The sequence below is a fragment of the Camelus dromedarius genome, chromosome 35 (assembly GCF_036321535.1).
Source record: "Camelus dromedarius isolate mCamDro1 chromosome 35, mCamDro1.pat, whole genome shotgun sequence".
Taxonomy (NCBI): Eukaryota; Metazoa; Chordata; class Mammalia; order Artiodactyla; family Camelidae; genus Camelus; species Camelus dromedarius.
Genome location: NC_087470.1, coordinates 12,969,983 through 12,993,793, shown reverse-complemented (window position 1 = coordinate 12,993,793; position 23,811 = coordinate 12,969,983). Strand labels below are relative to the sequence as shown.

The 23,811-nt window shown below is 48.5% G+C and overlaps 2 protein-coding genes across 4 annotated transcripts in view; both read left to right on the top strand.

The window, feature by feature from the left end:
• The window catches only part of URGCP (upregulator of cell proliferation), an 88,520-nt gene extending 77,809 nt beyond the window's left edge, over positions 1 to 10,711 (top strand). For all 3 annotated transcript variants that reach the window (XM_031445019.2, XM_031445018.2, XM_064482316.1), the window contains exons 3-5: positions 2,796 to 2,846; positions 3,065 to 3,103; positions 4,708 to 10,711. In XM_031445019.2, coding sequence (XP_031300879.1) covers positions 2,813 to 2,846; positions 3,065 to 3,103; positions 4,708 to 7,301 — 2,667 coding nt within the window. In that variant the 5' untranslated portion in view covers positions 2,796 to 2,812 and the 3' untranslated portion in view covers positions 7,302 to 10,711. The remainder of the gene's footprint in view (positions 1 to 2,795; positions 2,847 to 3,064; positions 3,104 to 4,707) is intronic.
• A 4,253-nt stretch (positions 10,712 to 14,964) lies between these two features.
• Positions 14,965 to 17,533, top strand: MRPS24 (mitochondrial ribosomal protein S24). The gene is made up of 4 exons (XM_031445020.2): positions 14,965 to 15,070; positions 15,151 to 15,219; positions 15,428 to 15,539; positions 17,099 to 17,533. The coding sequence occupies exons 1-4, from the start codon at positions 15,032 to 15,034 to the stop codon at positions 17,380 to 17,382; spliced, it is 504 nt and encodes a 167-aa protein (XP_031300880.1). The 5' UTR covers positions 14,965 to 15,031; the 3' UTR covers positions 17,383 to 17,533.
• The last annotated feature ends 6,278 nt before the right edge of the window (positions 17,534 to 23,811 follow it).

Here is a 23,811-nt window from a genome sequence, read left to right as displayed (position 1 = left end):
TTTTTCCCTACCCCTCCCTCCGCCTGGGCCCTATAGGAACCATTAAATCTGTGTTAGATCTTTGTTTATCTATTCTCTTCATTTCCTATAAGTGGAATCATACAATGTGTGCCCTTCTGTGCTGAGTTTCTTTGACCTAGCACAGTGTTCTGGGGTTCACCCACGTGGTTCCTTTTTAAGGGTGAAAAATATTCTCTTGCATGGATGGACAACATTGTGTTTATCCGTTCATCTCTTGAGGAACATTTCGGATTGTTTGCACCTTTTGGCTGTAGTGAGCAGTGATGCGTGCACGTGCATATACTTGTCTGAGTCCCTGTTTTCAGTGCTTCTGGGTCTACACCTCAGAGTGGAATTACTGAGTCACATGGTAATTCCATGTTTAACTTTTTGAGGAACAGCCAGCCTGTTTTCCACACCGTTTACAGTCCCACCAGAAACATACAAGGATTCCAATGTTTCCCTATCGTGTCAACATTTGTTATTTTCCATCTTTCTGTTTTTTTTTTTTTCAAGTCTCCATCCTAGCAGGGGTGCAGTGGCATCTCACTGTGGTTTTGATTCGTATCTCAGTAGTGAGTAGCGATGCTAAGCTTCATTTCATGTGTTTTTTGGCCATTTGTCTATCTTCTGGGGAGAAAAGTCTATTCAAGTCCTCTGCCCATTTTTAATTATTTTTCCTTTTTTGTTGTGAAGTTGTAAGAATTGTTTATGAATGCTGGATACTAGATCCAATCACATATGATTTACACATATTTTCCCCATTTTGTAGGTTGCCCTTCACTTTTCTTCCTAATGTTCTTTAATGCACACAGAATTTATACTTCGATGAAGTTCAGTTTATGTATCTTTTTTGCCTTTGTGGCCTGCGCTTTGGTGACATACCTAAGAATTCATTGCCAAATTTAAGGTTATGAGGGTTAACCCCATGTCTTCTTCTGAGGGTTTTATGGTTTTAGCTCCTCCGTCTAGGTCTTTGATACATTTTGAGTTAATTTTTGTGTATGGTGTGAGGGAGGAGTTCCACTTCATTCTTTTTGCACGTGGGAATCCATAGCTCATTCTTAACACTAATAGCCCAAAGGTGTCAAATAGTGTCTTAAATGTCCACTTACTGCCCAATTACAAATATTGCAAAATTTGGTGAAAAACTCTACAGCGTGAGGACTGGCTGCTATAATAATTGAGGGAAAAAAGTCGTTCACTGTAATGGGTGGGAATGGTTTTAATCGCCCCATGTAGAGTTCATCTCAGTGAACCCACAGTCTGCTCCTTGTGTTCCATCTGAGCCCTGTGTTCCTAGTGGGTTGGGGCCCAAGCCTGACCGGTCCTAACCAGTTCTTGTCCAGCAGGGAATACGGTGGAGACCCTGGCCCACGGTCCCAAGTCCTGGCTCGCTTCCTGTAGTTGCCTGCTGACGTGTGTACTTGTCCAAAGCCCTTCTGCCTTGTCTTCTGCCCCTTCCATCCTCTGCTAGTGACGAATGTTTATGTGGGCTTCCAGAACTCTCTGCCTGTGAAACATTCGGGGTGACAAGGCCACGCCCCCTTGGCAATTTCCTTTGACAGCGCGACCTTCTGCCATTTTGTGCGCTCTTGCCTTCAGCCACCTGTTACCTTTCTGTTCCAAAGCAGATTCTGTCTCCCGTTACTAGCAAAGCAAGGTCCTGTCTTCTCTGGGTCTGAAATTTATTCCTTGGTTCCAGCTCAAAACTACTCTCTCAGAGCCACCTCGACCCCGTCGTGGCCTCCTCCAGGTGTCTGCTTTAGCCATTCTGCCAGCTCAGATGGCACTTTGGGTTCCTTGGAGAAATTCTTCTGATGTCTTTTGTCCACTGTGAATAAAATAATCTTTTGACTGCTCAACGCGCCAGCCTGATCTATGTGTCTTCTCTCATCTTCTCATGCTTTCTGGACCCACCTTTCCTTTTTTTCTCTTGCTTTTCCAATTCTTCACATCTGTCCCCCCAGAGACATCATCAGAGAAGACTGAATTGTCGTGTTTATCTATCTGATTACACAGAAATCACGAGAAAACTAACAAATCTGAAAATGTCAGAATATTTTCCTGGTTCGTAAGCTTTTAAGAATACAATTTTTATCTTGAAATAGGTGATACTTTTACTTGGATCAGAAGTCAAAACAATAAAAAAATTTGTACAGAGAAGTCTGGTTCCCACCATCCCACCTTTGCTAGCAAATCTATAGAGTTTTAAGGGTTTTTTTCCCAATGTAAATATCTGAATGGCCCTAAATTAAATACATTCAGTGATTAAAATTAATTAATGTTGATGAATATATCATGCTGTTAGAGACTCTGAACAAGAAACAGCTTACTTGTAAATCATTTCTACTCCCCACTCTACATTCTCCCCCATATATGTGCATCTTTTACGTGATAACAGAAACTCCTTATGAGAGATTAAAAATGGACTTTGTAGGAGGTGATTTGAAATGCAGCCAAGGGATTTATATCAACTATTTTAAATCGTTTCTGAAATCAAACACTAACCTGTATAAATTTCATGTAGTTACTTAACATTTCATTTTCACAAAATTTAGTGAATTTTACAAGGAATATGTCCTAGAGCAAATCATTTATCCTGTGTGTGGCTGTTACTACTTTGTGCTAAATTTTGGGTAGTAAACAAGTGAAATTTACAGAGGAAAAACTGACGCCAATGATGGCACTCGAAATAAACATTAACCACCGTCTCTTCACTTGACCTTTTTGGTGGAAAAGTCCTAACTTGCTGATAAAACTGTGATGTATGTTTTTTTTTCTTTTCCTTCCAGATTTGGAATGGAGAGAAATGGAAGGAGATGATTGCGAGTTTCATTATGGAGGTAGAGACAACTTCATTATGGCAGCAGATTGGATTGGGGGAAGAGCTAGGGAATGGGAAAAATGACAGGGCTTTTGTGTTGTGAATGATTGGAAGAAACTGCTACGTCACCGAGAAAGAGAGAGGGTTCTGAGTTTAGCTGAAGTTAATTTGTTAGCTCCAATTGATTTGAGGCCACCTGATTTGATTGACACTTCATATTCCTTTGCTTCTTTTTAGACGGTACAAATGAGGCTCAGGACAGTGACTTTCCAACAGGTATGTTTCTTCTGTCTGTTTCCTGTCTCTGCTCTCACTTCCTGCCCTGTTGACAGAGCACATCCTCTGGGCTGATGGTTCCAGCGCCTGACCACATCAGGACCAGCACTGGACCATTTTATGTGCCGTTAATAGTATTACCTGAGAAGCAACTCTCGGTTGCTGTTACCCTATAGAGTGACACAGTGAGTTTGCATCTTTGGAGGCAAAGCCCAGAAATCTTATCTTATACAAGTTCCCAAAGTGATTCTAAAGCACGGCCAAGTTTGGGAACCATCTATCTGACCCTGTGTTTCATTTATAGATCTGCCAAGGGTCACGGACTGGGCAGAAGTGCATGTATAAATAGATTCGTTTGCCCTGGATTTTCCTTGTCGCACTTAACTGCCACCTTACTTCAAAACAGTTGTTCTATGTCTGGATGAGGAAGACAACATCCCTGGTCCCTGTCAGGTAGCACTCAGAAACCTGAGTTAATTCTGTGGTGGATTTCAACTCCCCGTGCAGTTCTTGTGTTTCTGCATCACATTAGCCAGTCCCTGAGCGATCTGGGGCGGTGGCACAGCCACACTGCTAGTAGCGCTCCTGAGCCCCTGTGGAGGGTGGAGTTTCTGCAGACAGACATTAGGCGGCAAGTGGACCCCCACAGGAGAATGAGGCACCCCTCTCCAGTGCCTTGAGTCCCGCTGTTCACCCAGGAGGGGTCCTGAACCCATCATATGACCTCCTGGGAAAAAAGGCGGCTGACATCTACGCTTCCTCCTGTGGTTTCCATCAGGACCTTAGGTAGAATGATGGGTGTGGCGTTCCTCTTTTGAGAAAGGAATGCAGAGAGTCCTGGAGCTCAGCAGGATTTGTATTTATTTGTTTTGTGAATATATTTAGTATTTAAAGGCTATTCACTATATGTAGTAAATTATATATATGCTATGAAAATTGGTAAGATGCCGCAGGCAAGAACAGGGGTGCTGGATGGAACCTATGCAGGTGGCACTGCTGTTCTGAGCATCTGGTGCGTGTAAGAATTCATACTGTATCGGGTGTTACGGTTGAAACTCTGAACAATCACAGACTTACGATCATCTCTACCAAGTATTTTTTAATACACTGAAAATTAAAAACCGTATCATTGGCTTCAGGTTTGCAAAATGTTATTTATCTATGATTCCTGTCACTCCACACCTAGGAACGAACTCCCTGTTTCCTTTACAAAGTTTCCAACTTGTTTGCAAAGAGGAAACCACATGAACAAGAAGGTCAGAGTGAATCAGTGAGGGCACCCCTGTAGGAAATCCTTGGTGTCGGTGTGCGGGGCTCCACCGCGGGGCCCAGAGGGTGGGGCAGACGCACAGGGCTGTCTTGGAGGAGTGGGGGCATGGGCAGAGAGTGGGGCCTGCGCCCCCAGCTAGGGTGCAGACCTGGCTGCACTTGGATCTGGTGTGGGTGATGTCACCTCTGCCTTGGCCTCAGGTGGCCTAGGAGTGCCTGCGTTTTGCTCTGAAGGAGGCCATCTCCTCCCCACCTTGCTGGGCCCTCCCTCCCCACCTGTCACCTGGGTCCCTGACATGCACGGTGACCACTTACGTCTTCCTTTCCCTCCACAGTGGAGAGGAGCAGACTGCAGGAAATGCTGGCACTGCTGGGACTAGAGACGTACCAGGGGCAGAAACTCAGCCTCCAGGACTCCTTGCAGATCAGCAGTGACAGCATGAAGAACTGGGCCCCTCAGGCCCCCAAAGACCTGCCCTGGAGCTTCCTCAGGAAGCTGCAGGCCCTCAACGCCGAGGCCAGGAGCACCACCATGGTGCTGGACATGCCCCCGGACACCAGGCCTGCGGAGAAGGAGAGCCAGATGGAGGAGGAGATCGTGTACTGGGACACGGCTGACGACATCTCTGCCGACATCTACTCCTTCTCCGAGCTGCCCACGCCAGACACGCCCGTGAACCCCTTGGACCTCCTCTGCGCCCTTCTGCATTCCTCCGACAGCTTCCTGCAGCAAGAGATCGTGTTAAAAATGGCCCTCTGCCAGTTTGCACTCCCGCTGGTGTTGCCCGACTCGGAAAACCACGACCACGTGTTTCTGCTGTGGGCCCTGCGGGGCACGGTGCGGACTTGCTGGCCGCAGCCCCCCAGGGCGGCGGGCAGCTTCCGAGAGGACAGCGTGGTCCTGGCCCGGGCGCCGGCCTTCGCCTTCGTGCGCATGGAGGTGAGCACCAACTCCAAGTCGCAGCTGCTCAACGCCGTGCTGAGCCCCGGCCACCGGCAGCGGGACTGCTTCTGGCACCGGGATCTGAACTTGGGCACCAACCCCCGGGAGATTGCAGACGGGCTGGTGGAAATTTCCTGGTTTCTCCCCAGCGGCAGGGAGGACGTGGACATCTTCCCGGAGCCGGTGGCCTTTCTGAACCTGCGAGGGGACATTGGGTCTCACTGGCTGCAGTTCAAGCTCCTGACGGAGATCTCCTCGGCCGTGTTCATCCTGACGGACAACATCAGCAAGAAGGAGTACAAGCTGCTGTCCTCCGTCAAGGGCTCGGCCACGAAATACTACTTCATCCTGAGCCCCTACCGGGGCAAGCGGAACACGAACCTGCGCTTTCTGAACAGGCTGATTCCCGTGCTGAGGATGGACCACTCGCACGTGCTGGTCAAGGTCAGCAGCACGGACGGCGCGGGCTTCGTGCGCAGGGTGCGCGCCATCGTGGCACACGTGACGCGGTCGCCCTGCCGGAGGCTGTCGGTGGAGGACATGGCGGGCGCGGCCCGCAAGCTGGGGCTGCGGGTGGACGAGGACTGCGAGGAGTGTCAGCGCGCAAAGGACCGCATGGAGCGGATCACCCGGAAGATCAAAGACGCCGACGCCTACCGGAGGGACGAGCTGAGGCTGCAGGGGGACCCGTGGCGGAAGGCAGCCCAGGTGGAGAGGGAGCTGTGCCAGGTCCAGTGGGCGGGGGAGCCCCCCGAGAAGTACCGGGCGGAGCTGCGGCATCGGTTACTGGAGCTGCGGATGCAGCAGAACGGCCACGCGCCCCCCTGGGGCTTGCAGGAGTTCGTCTGGGGCATCAGCAGCCCCTCCGCGGGTGAGAGGCAGTACTTCCTGAGGTGGATGGAGTGGGGGCTGGCCCGGCTGGCCCCGCCGAGGCCGAGGCCGGCCCCGGAGGCGATTCTCGCCCTGAGGCCCAAGCACTGCGGGGCCGCGGACCTCAGCGAGCCGCCGTGGCCCGAGCCCCTGGGGGTGGAGCACTTCCTGCGCGAGATGGGCCAGTTCTACGAGGCCGAGAGCTGCCTCGTGGAGGCGGGGAAGCTGCCCGCCGGGCAGAGGCGCTTTGCGCACTTCCCGGGCTTGGCCTTGGAGCTGCTGCTCCGGGGGCTCCCCCTGGAGCTGGTCGACGGGAGCACCCTGAGCACCCCGCTGCGCTGGGTCACAGGCCTCCTGCGGGAGCTGCACGGCCGCCTGGACCGGAGGTCGCGGCTGGTGGTGCTGTCGGCGCTCGGCGTGCCGGGCACGGGCAAGTCCACGCTGCTCAACACCATGTTTGGGCTGCGCTTTGCCACGGGAAGGGGCTGCGGCCCTCGGGGGGCCTTCATGCAGCTGATCACGGTGGCCGAGAGCTTCAGCCAGGACCTGGGCTGCGACCACATCCTGGTGATAGACTCCGGGGGCGTGGTCGGCGGGGTCCTGAGCGAGGCAGGGGACAGGCTCGAGCGCGAGGCCTCCCTGGCCACGCTGATCATGGGGCTGAGCAATGTCACCGTGGTCAGCTTGGCGGAAACCAGGGACATCCCGCCGGCTATCCTGCACGCGTTTCTGAGGCTGGAGAAGACGGGGCACATGCCCAACTGTCAATTTGTGTACCAGAACCTTCGCGATGTGTCCGCCCCCGGCTCCAAGCCGAGAGAGAGGCGGCAGCTCCTGGATCAGCCCGGCGACGTGAGCAGGGCCGCGGCGCAGATGGAGAAGCAGGGCGACGGGCTCCGGACGCTGGCCGACCTGACCTTTTGTGACCCTGAGAAGCAGCATATTTGGCACATTCCTGGCCTGTGGCACGGGGTGCCTCCCATGGCCGCTGTGAGCTCGGGGTACAGCGAAGCCATTTTTGAGTTGAAGAGGTGCTTGCTGGAAAACATCAGGAATGGCCTCTCCAACCAGAACAAGGACATTCAGCAGCTCCTCGAGCTGGTAAGGCGGCTGTGAGTCGTCGGGAGAAGGCCAGCTGCCAGAGGCCCGCGGTGAGCGGCCTGTCCTGATGGGAGCGCATCCTCGTGGGGCGGTGCCCGGCCCCCGGGAGGGAAGACAAGTGGGAGGCGGGCGCGTCTGGAGTTGCCCAAACAGTGTTAGGAAAGGAAGTCACCTCACAGAGCAGCTTGGAGATGCTCTCGGGAGCGTAACAACCCTGGGGCAGGAGGTGTAGACACAAGCAGTAACTTGCTCTTTGTCTCTGAACTCCTCTCGAGGCCAAAGCATTTTGCATAACTGCTCTCTGTCGTTTGCATCTGGGGAGGAGAGTGGCTCCTGGCCACCGCAGCCCGGGCAGATGGCACCCAGGATAGGGCCGGGAAGGTGCCCTGAGGAAGCAGAGCAAGGTAGGCGTTCCCTCCAGGGAGCCTGCCCGTTGAGTGAGTGCCCGTGGTGTGCGAGGGCTCCCATGGCACCCTGTTTATGGACTGAGCCCGCCCCGGGGAAGAGGCCCCATTGGCTCTGTCGCACGCCCAGCACTTTGTTTAAACCCCTGCCACAACACTCAGCACGCGCGTCGTGACTTCCCCGTGCACGCGTCTGCCTCTCCCCTAGACCTGTGAGCTCCTTGAGATCAGGGGCCTTACATCACCCAACTCTGTACCCCCGGGGCCGGGCACACTGTAGGCACTCAATAAATGTGTGTTGAATGAATTCAAGTAGTGAGTGCACAAATGACGGTAACGAGCAGGGTCCTCTCTGGGCCTTAATTTTGCTGTTTCCTCAAAGAGGACCCCAGCATCTGTCTGAGGACCATGCATTCTAGAACATCTGGAATAATGGGCACCTGAGACAGGTGTCTTGGAAAAGGCCACCGCGTCCTTGCTCTGTAGGCACAGATCCATTCTTCAGGCCATTATTGGAAAGCTGAACTAAATGCCTCCATAAGAGACATTTCCAGAACAGCTCTGTTGTGAACCCATTTTACAGATGAGGAAAGTAAGCGGCTTGCCCTGCCCACACGCCTGCATCGGCAGAGAATGGATGAGGTACCGGATGGCTCAGCCCTGTGCCTCTGCTTCCTGGTCACTCACACCTCCCAGGCTCACCCCCAGCCTGGCCCCTCGCTGCCAGCCTTTCATCCCGCTTCCCTGCCTCTGGGACCAGACCTCCTCCTTGACATCATCCGTGGCCCCCTTGCCACCACTGGGCCAGAACATGGGGCTCCTCCTCTTGTTGATTCTCTAGCTGGAATCCTTGTCTGTGGGTCACCTCTCTGAGCCCCGGGCCCCAAGCCCAGCTGGGTCATTATTCCTGGGAATCCCTGCTCGGTCTTAGGGCCTCCTTCCCTGTGTATTTTACGAGTTCAGGGAAACTACGGCCCCAGGTGGCGACCAGGAGCTTCTCTGTCCCTTGTGCTCCTGCCAGACGGCAGGGGAGCTCTCCTGACTGGAGCCCTTTCTTGAATGGCAGGCTCCCCAGCCCCTTCTCTGGAGCCTCAGGGCGCTCCACCTGCCCCTCATCTGATGCTCACAGTGTTGCCCTAGGTCCTGGGAGCCTGGTTCTGGACCCGTGAAATGGATGCTGAAAGGAAACCTGCTCTTTTGTTCATCAATGTAGGAAAAAGCTTTTCACTTCTGAGACGCAAAAAGAACTTCTAATCCTCAGGCACTTAGAAATTCATTTCTTCCCAGGTCATTAAATAATGCAAATATTTAAGATTTTGGTTCACCTGGAAATACCGAAGCCTCTCCTTTACCTTTTTTTCCCCCTGAACCATAGAAACTACCCAGTTGCTTCTCTAGCACTGAAGGAATTTCACCCAGGAGATTCCTGGACCCCAAGTTCAGGCATTGGAAATCTCTTTCAGAATTGTCGAATAGCAGCCACTTCCTTTAAAAACTGATTCAAGCTCTTCCTGGAATCGGAAACGGGGAAGCCAATTTTAGTGGCTCCCTGCTAACCAAGGATTCTTCACTTTGAGCCTATCCATTGTCCGTAGATAAGGTTCTGTTACTGAATTACTGACAATTAAGTGTGTGCTTTTTTTTTTTTTTTTTTTTTTTTTGCAACGGAGAAGGGAGGAAGCATTCATAGCTTTCAGCAAAACTTTCAGAAGGATTTCGGCAGGACCTAAAAGAGATTAATACCTGCTCAGTAATCAGGAACGCTACCCCGTACATCCCCGGGACCTAAGAAACCATGCAGTCACCTCAAACATTTGCCCGATGTTTTTAACCATTAGTAAACAATGTAAAGAGAAACGTCACAGACCTTGAGCAAGAGGGTGCCCCGAGGAGCCCCGGGGAGGGCCGCCTTGGAGAACTCACAGTCACGCAACGGAGGGATTCTGGACCTCCCTGGGCAGTGTCGACAGACCGCTGCCTCTCTCAGATGCAGGACCAGGAGAAGCTGTCCTGGAGCTGCGGGCTTTTTCCAACAAGAGGCATTTATGGCACTTTGGAGGGGTTGGTGTGAAATGCCATGACCTGCAAAAAGGGGTTCACCTTCAGACCCTGCTCCCGTGATTACATTTCCACAGGACCCAAGACTTGTCTAGTGCCTCGGAGCGCAAAATACTAAGCACCAGTCCACTCTGGTCGTTCCTGGGTTCGCCACAGCCAGAGGGCGACCCCTACGTCAGACCTGCAGGCATCTCCAGGGTCTGAGAGGCCACAGAACTTGTCATGGGGCGGCTGGGCAGTACGTGCTTGGAGCCAGGCATGGTGATGTGGGAGCCTCTCAGAGATGGAGGGCTGTGTGGGCTGTTCGCATGGCATCAGCTACTCTGGTGAGAGTGGTGAACCGTGAAAGTGGTCTTGGGGTAAGCAGGCCTGGGAGTCTTTGGGCACAAGCGTGCCTGCCCCTGTCCCTGGGGATGAGACGTACCTCCCTTAACACGCGGAACTTGCAGCCGGGTTCTGAACTCGGCCTTGCTTCCTGCTAACTAATGGCCCTTTGAGCGAAGTCACTTAACTTCCCTAAGCCTTAGCCCCCCGGCTGGCACCTGCTCTGTGGTGAGTGTGCAAAAGCTGGTTCTGGAGGAGCCAGTCTGTGCACTGACAAGTAAGACTCCTGAAGCCGTGTCTGCACACCCACGAGGTTCGTGCAAAGGCAGTTGCCTGCCTTCTGCATCAACAAACATTTTAACATGCTACACAGGATTCATCTTGTAATCGATGAGGAGTATCTTCAAGTTAATTTGCAGCCTTTCCTCATTCTTCACGGCACATAAAGCGCTGTCTTCTAGTCACCGTGTTAGATTTACCGAAACACGTTACCTAGCAGGGCTGGTGTGGAGAAGTCTATGCACTGATGTAAACCTGATCTGGGAGCTCTCCCCAGCTCCTCAGTTGTGAATTAGCTCAGTAAAGAAAAACCCGTTCTCTTTTCTGAGTCAGCAATAAAACGGTGATTTTGGCTACAAACCTACCCCAAGTCCTAAGGCTTCAACAAAATCACATCAGAGTCCAGCTTTACAAGCACCAGTAAATCAGAACCACAGAGAAGAGCCACGGTGTGATCCTGAGCTGGGCTCTTGTGACCTTCCGCCCGTCATCCCGCACGCCCACACTCTGGACTCCATGGCTTCGTTCATGCCCTTGTCTGCCTGGAGCTTCCTCCCATCTGTTCTTGGTCCCGTCTGGCACTTCCTCGGGACACACTTGGATGGCAGCCCCACCTCCATCCTGCCCCCCAGGAAGGCCTTTTTGTGTCCCTGTCATGGTCCTTGTCTTAGCTCCTTTTACTTCTCTGCCCTCCCCTGCGGAAGGCAGGGTGTCTAGCCCATTTCTGTGCCCAGGTCCAGCACAGCATCTGAGAACAAGGGAGTGGGGTCTCTGTGGCTGGCACACGCGAGGCCTGGTCCCCATCCTGGCCATCTACTCCAAGCCCTGGAGTCCTGACTGTCAGCCCAGGGTCCCAGTGTGGCAAAGGGTGTTTCTAATTGGATCCACTGTCCAGAGACTGGACTTACTCAGCGGTCCAAAACTGAAGTCAGTGATAACAGCTTGGGACCTAACCCGCGGAACCTACCCTTCTTCCTGTGCCTCGACAGGACAGTAGGGGTGGGAGAGTGGAGTGGGAGCTCACGGGGGAACGTGGGATCAGAGCCCCCCTGGCTCCTTGTGCAAGACAGAGAACAATTCAAGGCTCTGCTTTAACTTGGTTTCAGCGCTGGTTTGGCTTAGTTCCCAGAATAGAGCTTATGAGAACCTCTGGGTGAGTGGGTTGATCATTAGGAGAAAATGAATTACCAAGGGTAATGTAAAAACCATAGGTTTACAGTGGGTGAGGGTACAGCTGAAATGGCAGAGTGCATGCCTAGCATGCACGAGGTCCTGGGTTCAATCCCCAGTCCCTCCATTAAAAAAATAATAAATTGGTTAAGTCAGTCCTGTGAGGAGAACCGACATGTGTGGTGGTGTGTTGGCTAAGCCCACACCCAACAGGAAGGGCACCTCTCCCCTGGGTTCCTGGAAACAAACACTGTGTCCCGGGCTGGCCTGTACTATGCAAGCTGAGGGCGGCCCAGGGTCTCCCTCTCCCACACCTGTCACCTCACAAGCCTGGCTAGATACAGGTGAGCCCTCGGGCTGCCCTGGACCCACTGGACAGGCCATCTTCAAAAGTCCAGGCCACACAGCAGCCCCTTCCTTTGCCTTGTGGCCCATGTCATGTCTCAAAGGATTGGTGGTAGGAGAGGGTTGTAAGGGTCATCCGACAGCCCTCTCCTGCAAAGGGGTCTCTACAAACCAGGTTCTGGGGATCCCCCATATAAACCTGGGGTTTGGGACACTGGTTCTCAACCATAAGGAACCCTGAGAAAGGACTGGTATCACCAGGCTGCCCAGTGCTCTGCTTGTGGTGGGGCCCCGTGGACTCTCTAATGGGCAGCCAAGGTGGGGAACCGCTGCTTTGAGAACATAAAAGCAAGGCTGGATCCTCCTGGTGATCATGAGGAGAGCAAAGGGGCTCCTGTGTGAGAAGAAAGTTGTACCTCCCTGTGTCCCCAGGGCTGTGGTCCAGACCACTTCCCTCCTCCATCAGGAGGGGAGCAGGCAGCCTCTTCACATGGGTCCCTTGTTCAGAGATGTGGCTGCCTTATCAAGGAAGCCCTTTGGGGCCCGTCCTGAGCAGTCTATGCCCAACCACAGAAACACAGTCCCTCCTCCCATCCTACAAGGTTCTGAACATTCACCCCCACCCAGAGACGCAGTGGAACCCCAGAGATGGAACGAGCACACGCTTTGGAACAAGAAGGCTTGCTACCATTGGCCAGTTCTGAACCTCAGGGGAGCCTCTGAGCCTCCATCTGCAAAACCTGGACAATACTGCTTCCTTTACAGGATTGATGGGAGAAGCAAAATGCATCAAAACACTTAACAAATGGAAATTACTGAAAAATAAATAGTCAACTAAAATTTTTCCGCTGGTGACTTAAAACAGTGTAACAGTTCAGTCGTTTTAAAATGTCATTTAAAGTTATTTAAATCATGTACCACATTCCTATGACCCCATCATCCACCCCCATCCCCATCAAGGAACCAGCTGAAACTCTTTTTGCAACGAGGCATGGTATAGTATAAAACAAAGATAATAAACACAATGTCATGAAAGTTCTAGATCAGTTTGGAATTCCTGGGAGGCATAAGGAAGAATGGGAAAACTTGAGCCCCCAGCACAGCAGCCCCTGATCAGCTGGACAGCTCTGCCTCCTGCTGCTTCAACAGAAGTCATTGTCATTGTCGCCTTGATGGAAAACCAGCTTCTCCTTTCCTCTGGTGAGGGTGGTGGTCCACTGAGTTCTCATAAACCCTCAACAGCTGGTTCATTTCCCTAAGAGGATGTAGGTATCACACTCTATTCTTTAAAAAAAAAAATTATTAGCTGCTCACTCCATCAGGCATTTTTACAATGTGATTTTCACAACCATCACTGTCCCCGCTTTATAGATGAGGGAAATGAAGGCTCAGGAAGGTCAAGTCACTTGCCTAAATTGCACAGCCAGGAAGCAGTAATTCAGATACCAGCTCCCATGTTCCTCACTACTTTCGAGCAGATTTATTAAATGTATCAAACTAGAAGATTACCAAAAGTTATGGAAACTTGAAAAAGAAAAAAATAAATACTATCAGTTTAAAAGTGTCCTTCAGTTAATGGTGAAAGTTCTTATGTTTGGGAAGTATTGTGGTTGAAAAATCATCTCACCCTCTTACCCTGCCCCCTTATCTAGTACCCAGGACAGTTTGAGGCCACAGTTTAAAAGTTTAGAAATAAAACATTCCTAGTAAAGTGGCCAGAAGAGACGTTGTCCCTTTTTGGAGAAACCAGCTCCAGGTGGTCAGAAGAATCTTGATCCTGGAAAATGTACTGGACTGAAGCCAGGAGTACCTCTGGCTCTCCTGAGTGGGATCTTAGGCAATTCACCCTGTGCCTTCGCCTCCATTTCCCCTACACGTAGAGGATAATCTAGTCCTCCTCGCCCCTCACCCACCGGAAACCACAGCAGTATGTAAGCAATATTGGGGTGAATGATTACATCAAAACAGCCAAATGTTGGCAACTTCACGTGATTCATCGTAACAGAACCAGTAACAGCTATGTATCCTTACAGGTCTATGAAGGTGATATTATTAACAAAATCCATTTTCTAGGTCATGGAACCGAGGCGCAGTTGTACAAAGATTGTCGCACCTGAGCCCGCATCCAGAGTAAATGTGTTCCCCCTTTACTACGGTGAGTTCTGAACGAAGATACCCACTGTTGCTGGATTTCCCCGCCTCTGACAATAATCGCTGGATACAAACGACAGTGGCAGTGCTTTGGTTTGGGTATTAGAGACTCTGTAACATCCCCAAGGACTTCCTTACTAGTCAGCGCTTTCTCCTTTAATTTTCCTTCCCCCAGGGCCAGACACTAGGCTACGTGCACACGTGAAACCCTAGCCTCTGCATAACCCAACCTTGAAGAACTGGCTTCTTTTTTTTTTACATGTATTCAAGTGTAGTTGATTGACACTATTGTATTAGTTCACCATATTTAGGCGTACAACACAGTAACACAATGTTTCTGTAAGTTACACTTCATTTAAAGTTACGATAAAACGAAAAGCTTCCACATTCCCCGCGCTGTACGATATATTCTCGCAGATTATTTCATATCTCGTAGTTTGCGTCTCTGAATCCCCCACCCGTGTCTCGTTCCTCCCAAGAACTGGGCAGAGTCCGAACCAAAGCGTATTTCCTCTTTCTTTGTGGATAAAAGCCAGAGGGTTTTTTTTTTTTTTCTTTTAAAGAATATTACTTAGGGAGACAGAACCCAGCAGCCCAACTCCCAGAGGCTGGTGCGGCGCTCGCCGGCCGGGCGCTGCGCCTCCGGCTGCGGGGCACCGCGCGCCCGGCCAAACCCCAGGCTCCACGGCCTCCCATTTCCGGGAGCGAGGACCGCGGCGGGGCGGAGGGGCGCACGGGCCGGCGGGGGAGGCGGGAGAGCCCAGCTCCCGCACCACCCGGCCCCCGTAGCCCGCCGCGCGGCCCCCGAGCCCGGCCCCCCGCCGTCCGCCGCGGGTCTGCGCCGCCTGCCCCGCGGCCGGAGCGCTCGCCCCCCGCGCCGGCTCCTGCGTGGTCTCGCCCGCGCCGCGGCCTCCCGCGGTTGACCTTTGCCCCGAGGTCGCCCCGCCCCCACGCGGCGCCGCGCTGCGTCCCGGCTTCCGGTCGCGCTGCGTCGCGGCTTCCGGTCGGCCCAACATGGCGGCGCCCATGTGCAGCCCGGGGCTCCGGCGGCTGGTGAGTGGGCGGCGCAGGCGGGGCCGGCCGGCGAGGGTGGCGGGCCCTCGTTTCGGTCTCACGACCCACTCCCCCGACAGGTGTTGCCCTGGAGCCGGGAGCTGCCGTGCGTCTGGCGCGCCCTGCACACCTCCGCGGTCTGCGCCAAGGTGAGCGCGGCCAGGGCTGCTGGGGCGGGGGCCTGGCGACCCGGGGCCCGGGGCCCCACGGTGGGGGCCTGGCCTGGGGCGCGGTTTGGGCCAGTGGCTGCGGGGGCCTGGCCTGGGGCGCAGTTTGGGTCACTGGTCGCGGGGTCCTGGTTTGGGGCGCTGTTTGTGTCAGTGGTTGCGGGAAGTCATGACCCTTCTTTTCTTCCAGAATCGGGCGGCCCGAGTCCGAGTGGGCAAGGGGGACAAGCCAGTAACCTACGAGGAGGCACACGCGCCTCACTACATCGCGCACCGCAAAGGCTGGCTGTCGCTGCACACAAGTGAGGGGGCGATGCCTGTCTCGGTGGTAGAGGAGGACGAGGACGTGCAGGGGGGCCGGTGATGCGACCCCAGGTCCCACCGCAGGAGTTCTCAATCGTGATTGTCACAGAAACAGGAAACGAACACGTGTCAGAAGTTTTATTTGACTCAGTAATCAATGGCAGAGACAGAAATCAGTTAGCGCCTTCAAAGGAGAAGTAAAAAGGCAGAGACGTGATATGGCTGGCAATATTTTTCATTCACGGTGTCTGAAGGCAATTATTTTGTATTGCTATTGGGTGTCTGTAATTTAAGGAGATGTAGACTAGCTCAGAGGCAGTGGAAAGAGTTAAAACCCAGTAGAAATCGATGACCTGGAGAACTTCTGAATATTGCAGTTTCCCACCGAAGCACACAGTTTTCACTACAAGTTGACTCCATTATTCGCAGATTCCATGTTTGTGAATTTGCCCACTCTTGCACGTTCATTCTGAGACATGGGCGGAGCAGAACCCCTCATGCATCTTGCCATGCAAGCAAGGCTCTGCCTTTTAGCTTCAGCTTTCATGCTGTAAACAAATAACCATTTTGAAATGTATTAGTGCTGTGTTTTCAAGTTTTGTGCTTTTTTTTTTTTTTTTTTTTTTTGGTGATTCCACTGCCTTAAAGTAGCCTATAATACTGAAGTTCTGTCTAGTGTTCCTAAGCACAAGAATGCTACGGTTTACCTTACAGGGAAAACATGATAAAAAAGCTTTCTTCAGGCATGAGTTAAGAAAGGTGTTGGAAAAGAGTTCATTGTTAACCAGCCACACGTAGATATCTTTAAACAGAAAAACAAAATAAAACCTTGCATATTGATCTGTTGACAAAAATATTGTAACCAAAGGCTTGAGAAACCTAACTGTGTATTTCCATCAGAAACAGTGGTTCAGTATTTGCTAATTCATTATTCACAGTGATTTTGTGGAACATAACCAGTGAGTTTATAGAATATGACTACTATGGATTAATGAGAATCAATAGTATTTTGTTCCCTATGAGATTCTCAACTTGAATGTTTGAGATACATGTATCTAGAGAACGTACTTAAAATATGGATTCCTTTTCCCCACCCATTTCAAGTTCTGGGTCTAAAGTCTGGGGGTGGGTGTAGAGACCCTTAACAGCTACAGGGTCCAGAACGAGAATCCAGTGGTTGAGGTCATGGCCCTGGCCAGTGAGAGAACTCACATCCTTAAACTCAGAAGTAGCTGGTGGCCTCATCTCTGGCCCGTGGGCTGGCGAGGGCTTCTATACGGCGGTGAAGAAGGAGCGGGAAGGGGGCTGGCAGAGGGATCACCTGAGTCTTGTGCCCTGGCGAATTTTTTTTTGTAAAACAAGGGTACTGATCATACGTACTTCACAGGATTTGTTTGGGGGTTATTGGCATAATGTAGTTTGACCTTTAAAGTGTATTTCTTTTTATTCCCTTTATAGGAGAAAAGAGAAGAGGCTGGGGTCGGGTGTGGAATCAAGTGCCCTTGGATGTTACCGCTAGAGTTTTGGCCAACGTGCGGTGGTGCCCTTCTCGTTTCAGGTAACCTGGATGGGGAGGAGCATGCTGCAGAGCGGACAGTGGAAGATGTCTTCCTCCGCAAGTTTATGCTGGGCACCTTCCCAGGCTGCCTGGCTGACCAGCTTGTCCTCAAGCGCCGGGCTAACCAGCTGGAGATCTGTGCCCTGGTCCTGAGACAGCTGCCCGCACACAAGTTCTACTTCCTCGTGGGCTACAGTGAGACCCTGCTGTCCCACTTCTACAAGTGTCCTGTGCGTCTGCACCTGCAAACTGTGCCCTCCAAGGTTGTGTATAAGTACATCTAGGCCGTCTGCCCTTTCTGCTTCAAGCTCTAGCCTGCAAAGGACAGAAACCTGCGGGAAAGGGCTGAAGTAGAAATGGGGGAAGTAGGTCCCATCGGACTACTGAGGCTTTGTTTTCAAAGTTGCCCTCGAATAAATAGACTTTTTCCATGTTGTCCTGCCTTTTAGTCCATCTAGGGAACTAAAACGGTTTCCTTGAGGATGCTGTAGGCTTCCCAGGAAGGCGGCTAGTTATGTAAGGTTTAGGTAATAGTTAACAGTTCATTGAGTATTTTGTGCCAATCGTGTCAGGAACTTTACCTGAAGTTCTTTGTTTCCCCTTAAAAATGGAAAGATTCAAACAGTGTTAATTTTCTAAAAATCAAAACAATACCGACATGGTGGGGAAGGTTATAGCTCAGTGGTGAGAGTACATGCTTAGCATGCACGAGGTCCTGAGTTCAGTCCCCAGTACCTCCACTGAAATAACTAAATAAATAAACCGAATTACCTCCCCCTCAAAAAACAAATAAAAACAATATGGACATGTATGACATTAACCATGAAGCTTACTTGTAATGCTACCCCAGGAAGGACTACTGTAAACTGTTGTAGTTTATTTCCAGGTGTACTTTTCCCCCCAGAAATCCTGTACTGCATGCTCATTATTTATTAAGCTTTCAACTGTGCCCCTACACTGTGCCAGACACTCTTCTAAGTAGCTGGGAGCCCATCAAGGAACAGAACCTTCCATTCCAGGATCCTTGCCTTCACAGCACTTGTATCCCAGTGGGAGGGGGCAGATGGGTGGGCAGCATCGAAGACTCCAGGCAGGTGAGGGAGGGAGGTAGGCCGGTAAACGAGGGAAGAACGTTTCAGGGACGTGCTATCTGCGGGAGCTGCACGTGGTACTGGGAAATGGGGCGGGGTTTGCTGACCTTCACCTCCACCCAGACGCCGATGACCCTCCCCTTGACCACGATCCTGATACCCTTAACTTGGTCCTGGACCCTAATGCTCACTCTGAGCCTAACCCTTGATTCTCCCTGATTCTACCCACAACTCGACCTTTACCCTCAACCTCACTTACCTGAGGGTGTCCACGAGGGCCTTAGGCTGACTGACGGACTCACCCTGGCCCTGACCAAGACCCTGTGCCCTTGACATGCAGAAAACCTCGCTCTGAAAACTTCATCCTAACACTGTCCCGACCCTTCAGTGACCCCAACTCAACTCATCCTAACTGGTAACACTGATGCTTCCTTTGACCGTGATCCTCACCCAAACGTTCATCATAACCTTGACCACGAACCAGAAAATCATTTAAATATGACCCTAATTCTGACTCTCGCTCATCACTAAACCAGACTCTGAGGCTGACCTTGACCTTGAAACTCAGCCCTCACCCAGACACTCCCTCACACAGGTCCAACCTTGCTCTTGTCCCTGCTCTAAGACTCAACAATCCCAAAGTTGCCGTTCAGGCCCTGAGGCTCACCCTGGTACCCTGGTGACAAAATTCAAGCTGACCGGGACTTTGACCGTCACCCTGATCCTCTCTGACCTTCACTTTGACACACCCTCACCCTCAATCTGATCCTGAACCTGGCTTTTCATCTGAACTTGACCCTCTGTTCCACATTTTCATCCTAATACTGGTTAACCAGAAGTTCTAACCCTCACCATTACGTTGACTGTGACCTTGACAAACTCAGCTGGACTTGATTATGTCCCTGACCCTCAGAACCCAGATCCACCCACATACTGATCATGAAACTGACCTTGGCTCTGAACTTCATCTAAATCCTCAACCTGACCCTGGCCCTTACCCTGTATCTGACTGTGACCCTCATGCTCACCCTTGCCTTGATACATGACAGCCTCACCCAGACCTTCCTTGACCCTGATCCTCTTTTTTTTTTTTTTAATTAAAATGTATTGGACAAATAAAGGTATGTAAATGTATGGTGTAAGGCATGGTAATGCATGAATGTATTGTAATATGATTGCCATTATAGTGATAATTAGCACCTCTGTCTCATTACAAAATTATCCTTTCTTTTTAGTAGTTGGAAGAATTATTACAGTGTCTTGGTTTTTGATCATTGTAATATAATATAGTCTCTGTTCACTGTAGTGTGCATCATATCTCTAGGATTTACGTACTACTTGTTGTAAGTTTGTATCCTAAACATCTGTCCAGTCCTCCCCTCCCTGCATCCCCTGGTAGTCATCATTTTATTCTGTTTTTTAAAAAGTTGGCTTTGTTAAATTCTACATGTAAGTGATGTCATGCAGTATTTGTCTTTCTACGTCTGACTTAGCTCACTTAGCATAATATAGTCAAGGTCCATCCATGTTGTAAGTGTCAGGATGTCCTCCTTTCTCAAGGCTGAATAATAATTCCGTTTGTGTGTGTGTGTGTGTGTGTGTGTGTGTGCACGCGCATTCAACATTTTTATCCATTCATCATTTAGAAATTTAAAAAAAATTATTATTTTCTCTTTTTTGTGAATTTAAAAAATTTTTATTGAGTTATAGTCAGTTTACAATGTTGTGTCAATTTCTGGTGCACAACACAATTTTTCAGTCATACATGAATGTACATATATTCATTTTCATAATCTTTTCCACCATGAGCTACTATAAGATCTTGTATATATTTCCCTGTGCTGTACAGTATAAACTTACTTATCTATTCTATATATACCTGTCAGTATCTACAAATCTCAAGCTCCAAGTCTATCCCTTTGCACCCCCCTCCCCCCTGGCAACCACAAGTTTGTATTCTATGTCTGTGAGTCTCTTTCTGTTTTATATATAATTTCATTTTTTTCTCTTCCTCCTCCTCCTTTTACATTCTACAAATGAGTGATATCATATGGTATTTTTCTTTCTCTTTCTGGCTTACTTCACTGTGAATGACATTCTCCAGAACCATCCACGTTGCTTCAAATGGTGGTGTTATTTTTATGGCTGAATAGTATTCCATTGTTTGAATATACCACTTCTTTATCCAGTCATCTGTTGATGGACATTTAGGCTGTTTCCATGTCTTCGCTGTTGTAAATAATGCTGCTGTGAACATTGGGGTGCAGGTTCTTTTTGAAGTCGGGTTCCTTCAGGATATATGCCCAGGAGTGGGATTCCTGGGTCATACGGTAAGTCTATTCCTAGTCTTTTGAGGAATCTCCATCCTGTTTTCCACAGTGGCTGCACCAAACTGCATTCCCACCAGCAGTGTAGGAGGGTTCCCTTTTCTCCACAGCCTCTCCAGCATTTGTCATTTGTGGGTTTTTGAATGATGGCCATTCTGACTGGTGTGAGGTGACATCTCACTGTAGTTTTTATTTGCATTTCTCTGATAATTAGTGATATTGAGCATTTTTTCGTGTGTCTATTGACCATTTGTATTTCTTCTTGGAGAACTGCTTGTTTAGGTCTTTGCCCATTTTTGGATTGGATTGTTTGTTTTTTTCTTATGAAGTCACATGAGCTGCTTATATATTCTGGAGATCAAGCGTTTGTCAGTTTCATCTTTTGCAAAAATGTTCTCCCATTCCATAGGTTGTCATTTTGTTTTGTTTATGGTTTCCTTTGCTGTGCATAAGCTTGTAAGTTTAGTTAGGTCCCATTTGTTTATTCTTGCTTTTATTTCTATTGCTTGGGTAGACTGCCAGAGCATTTTTGAGATGTATGTCAGATAATGTTTTGCCTATGTTATCTTCTAGGAGGTTTATGGTATCTTGTTTTATGTTTAAGTCTTTGATCCATTTTGAGTTTATTTTTGTGTATGGTGTAAGGGAGTGTTCTAGCTTCATTGATTTACATGCTGCTGTCCAGTTTTCCCAACACCATTTGCTGAAGAGACTGTTTATTCCGTTGTATGTCCTTGCCTCCTTTGTCGAAGATTAGTTGACCAAAAGATTGTGGGTTCATTTCTGGGCTCTCTATTCTGTTCCATTGGTCTATATGTCTGTTTTTGTACCAATACCATGCTCTTTTGATTACTGTAGCTCTATAGTATTGTCTGAAGTCTGGGAGAGTTATTCCTCCAGCCTCTTTCTTTTTCTTCAATAATGTTTTGGCAATTCTAGGTCTTTTATGGTTCCATATAAATGTTATTATGATTTGTTCTAGTTCTGTGAAATATGTCCTGGGTAATTTGATAGGGATTGCATTAAATCTGTAGATTGCCTTGGGCAGTGTGACCATTTTAACCCTATTGATTCTTCCAATCAAGGAGCATGGGATATCTTTCCATTTTTAAAGTCTTCTTTAATTTCCTTCATCAGTGGTTTATAGTTTTCTGTGTATAATTCTTTCACTTCATTGGTTAGATTTATTCCTAGGTAGTTTATTACTTTGGGTGCTATTTTAAAGGAGATTGTTTCTTTACTTTCTTTTTCTGTTGATTCATCATTAATGTAAAGAAATGCAACTGATTTTTGTACATTAATCTTGTAACCTGCTACCTTGCTGAATTCTTTGATTAGTTCTAGTAGTTTTTGTGTGGATCTTTTAGGGTTTTCTATATATAGTATCATTTCACCTGTATATTGACAATTTTACCTCTTCTTTTCCATTTTGGATCCCTTTTATTTCTCTCTCTTGCCTGTTTGCTGTGGCTAGGACTTCAAAGAATATGTTGAATAGCAGTGGTGGTAGTGGGCAGCCTTGTCTTGTCCCTGATTTTAGTGGGAAGCTTTTGAGTTTTTCACCATTGAGTACTATGCTGGCTGTAGGTTTGTCATATATAGCTTTTATGATGTTGAGATATGTTCCCTCTATACCCACTTTGGTGAGAGTTTTTATCATAAATGGGTGTTGAATTTTATCAAATGCTTTTTCTGCATCTATTGAGATGATCATGTGATTTTTGTCCTTTCTCTTGTTGATGTGATGTATTACATTGATTGATTTGCATATGTTGAACCATCTTTGTGTCCCTGGAATGAACCCCACTTAGTCATGATGTATAAACTTTTTCATGTGTTGTTGGATTCTATTTGCTAATATTTTGGTGAGGATTTTTGCATCTATGTTCATCAGTGATATTGGTCTGTAATTCTCTTTTTTGTTAGTGTCTTTGCCTGGTTTTGGTACCAGGGTGATGTTGGTTTCATAGGATGAGTTTGGGGGTATTCCCTCCTTTTCAATCGTCTGGAAGACTTTGAGAAGGACTGGTATGAGTTCTTTATATGTGTGGTAGAATTGCCTGGTGAAGCTGTCCAGTCCTAGACTTTTATTTGTAGGGAGGTTTTTTATTGCTAATTTGATTTCATTTCTAGTGATCAGTTTGTTCAAGTGGTCAGTTTCTTCTTGATTCAGTCTTGGTGGACAGGATGTTTCCAGAAACTTGTCCATCTCCTCTAGGTTATTCATTTTACTTCCAAATAGTTTTTCATAATATTCTCATATGATATTCTGTATTTCTATGTTATTGTAATTTCTCCATTTCCTTTCTTATTTTGCGTATTTGTGAGTTTGGCCCTTTTTTTCTTCTTTGTGAGTTTGGCCAGAGGTTTCTTGATTTTATTTACTCTTTCAAAAAACCAGCTTTTGGTTTGATTGATTTTTTCCTGTTTTTTTTAAAACTCTATTTTACTTATTTCTTCCCTGATTTTTATTATTTCCTTCCTTCTGATGACTTTTTGGCTTTTTTGCTCTTCTTTTTCTAATTATTTTAGCTGGTCGGTATGATTGTTTTTTTGATATTCTTTTTTTTTTGAGGAAGACCTGTATTGCTATAACCTTTCCTCTTAGCACTGCCTTTGCTGCATCCCATAAATTTTGTGTGGTTGTGTTTTCATTTTCATTTGTCTCAAGGTATTTTTTAGGTTCAGCTTTGATTTTCTCATCGACCCATTGGTTTTTTAGTAGCATGTTGTTTAATCTCCATTCTGTCATTATTTTCTCCTTTATTTTTCTGTAGTTGATTTCTAGTTTTGTGGCATTGTGGTCAGTAAAGATGCTTGAGATAACTTCTGTCTTCTTAAAATTGTTGAGGCTTCTTTTGTGCCCAGGTACATGATCAATCCTACAAAATGCTCCATGTGCACTTGAAAAGAATGTATATTCTATTTTTGCAGGGTGTAATGCTTTGAAAATATCCACCAAGTCTGATTTTTCTATTGTATCATTTAATTTCTCTGTTATCTCCTTTATTTTCTGTCTGGAAGATCTGTCTAGTGATGTTAATGCATTGTTAAATTCTCTGACAATTGTATTCCCATCAATTTCCCCCTTTATCTCTGTTAGTAATTGTTTTATGTATTTAGGTGCTCTTATATTGGGTGCATATATATTAACGAGTGTAATATCCTCATCTTGTATTACTCCTTTAATCATTATAAAGTGCCCTTTATCTTTCTTTAAGGCCTTTGTTTTAAAGTCTATTTTGTCTGAAATCAGTATTGCTACACCTGCTTTCTTGGCTTTTCCATTTGCATG

Coding starts and splice junctions, on each gene's coding strand:
- MRPS24 (XM_031445020.2), top strand. CDS start 15,032: ATGGCGGCGCCCATGTGCAGCCCGGGGCTCCGGCGGCTG. Junction 15,220..15,427: donor CCTCCGCGGTCTGCGCCAAG/GTGAGCGCGGCC, acceptor CTTTTCTTCCAG/AATCGGGCGGCCCGAGTCCG. Junction 15,540..17,098: donor CTGGCTGTCGCTGCACACAA/GTGAGGGGGCGA, acceptor TTCTCGTTTCAG/GTAACCTGGATGGGGAGGAG.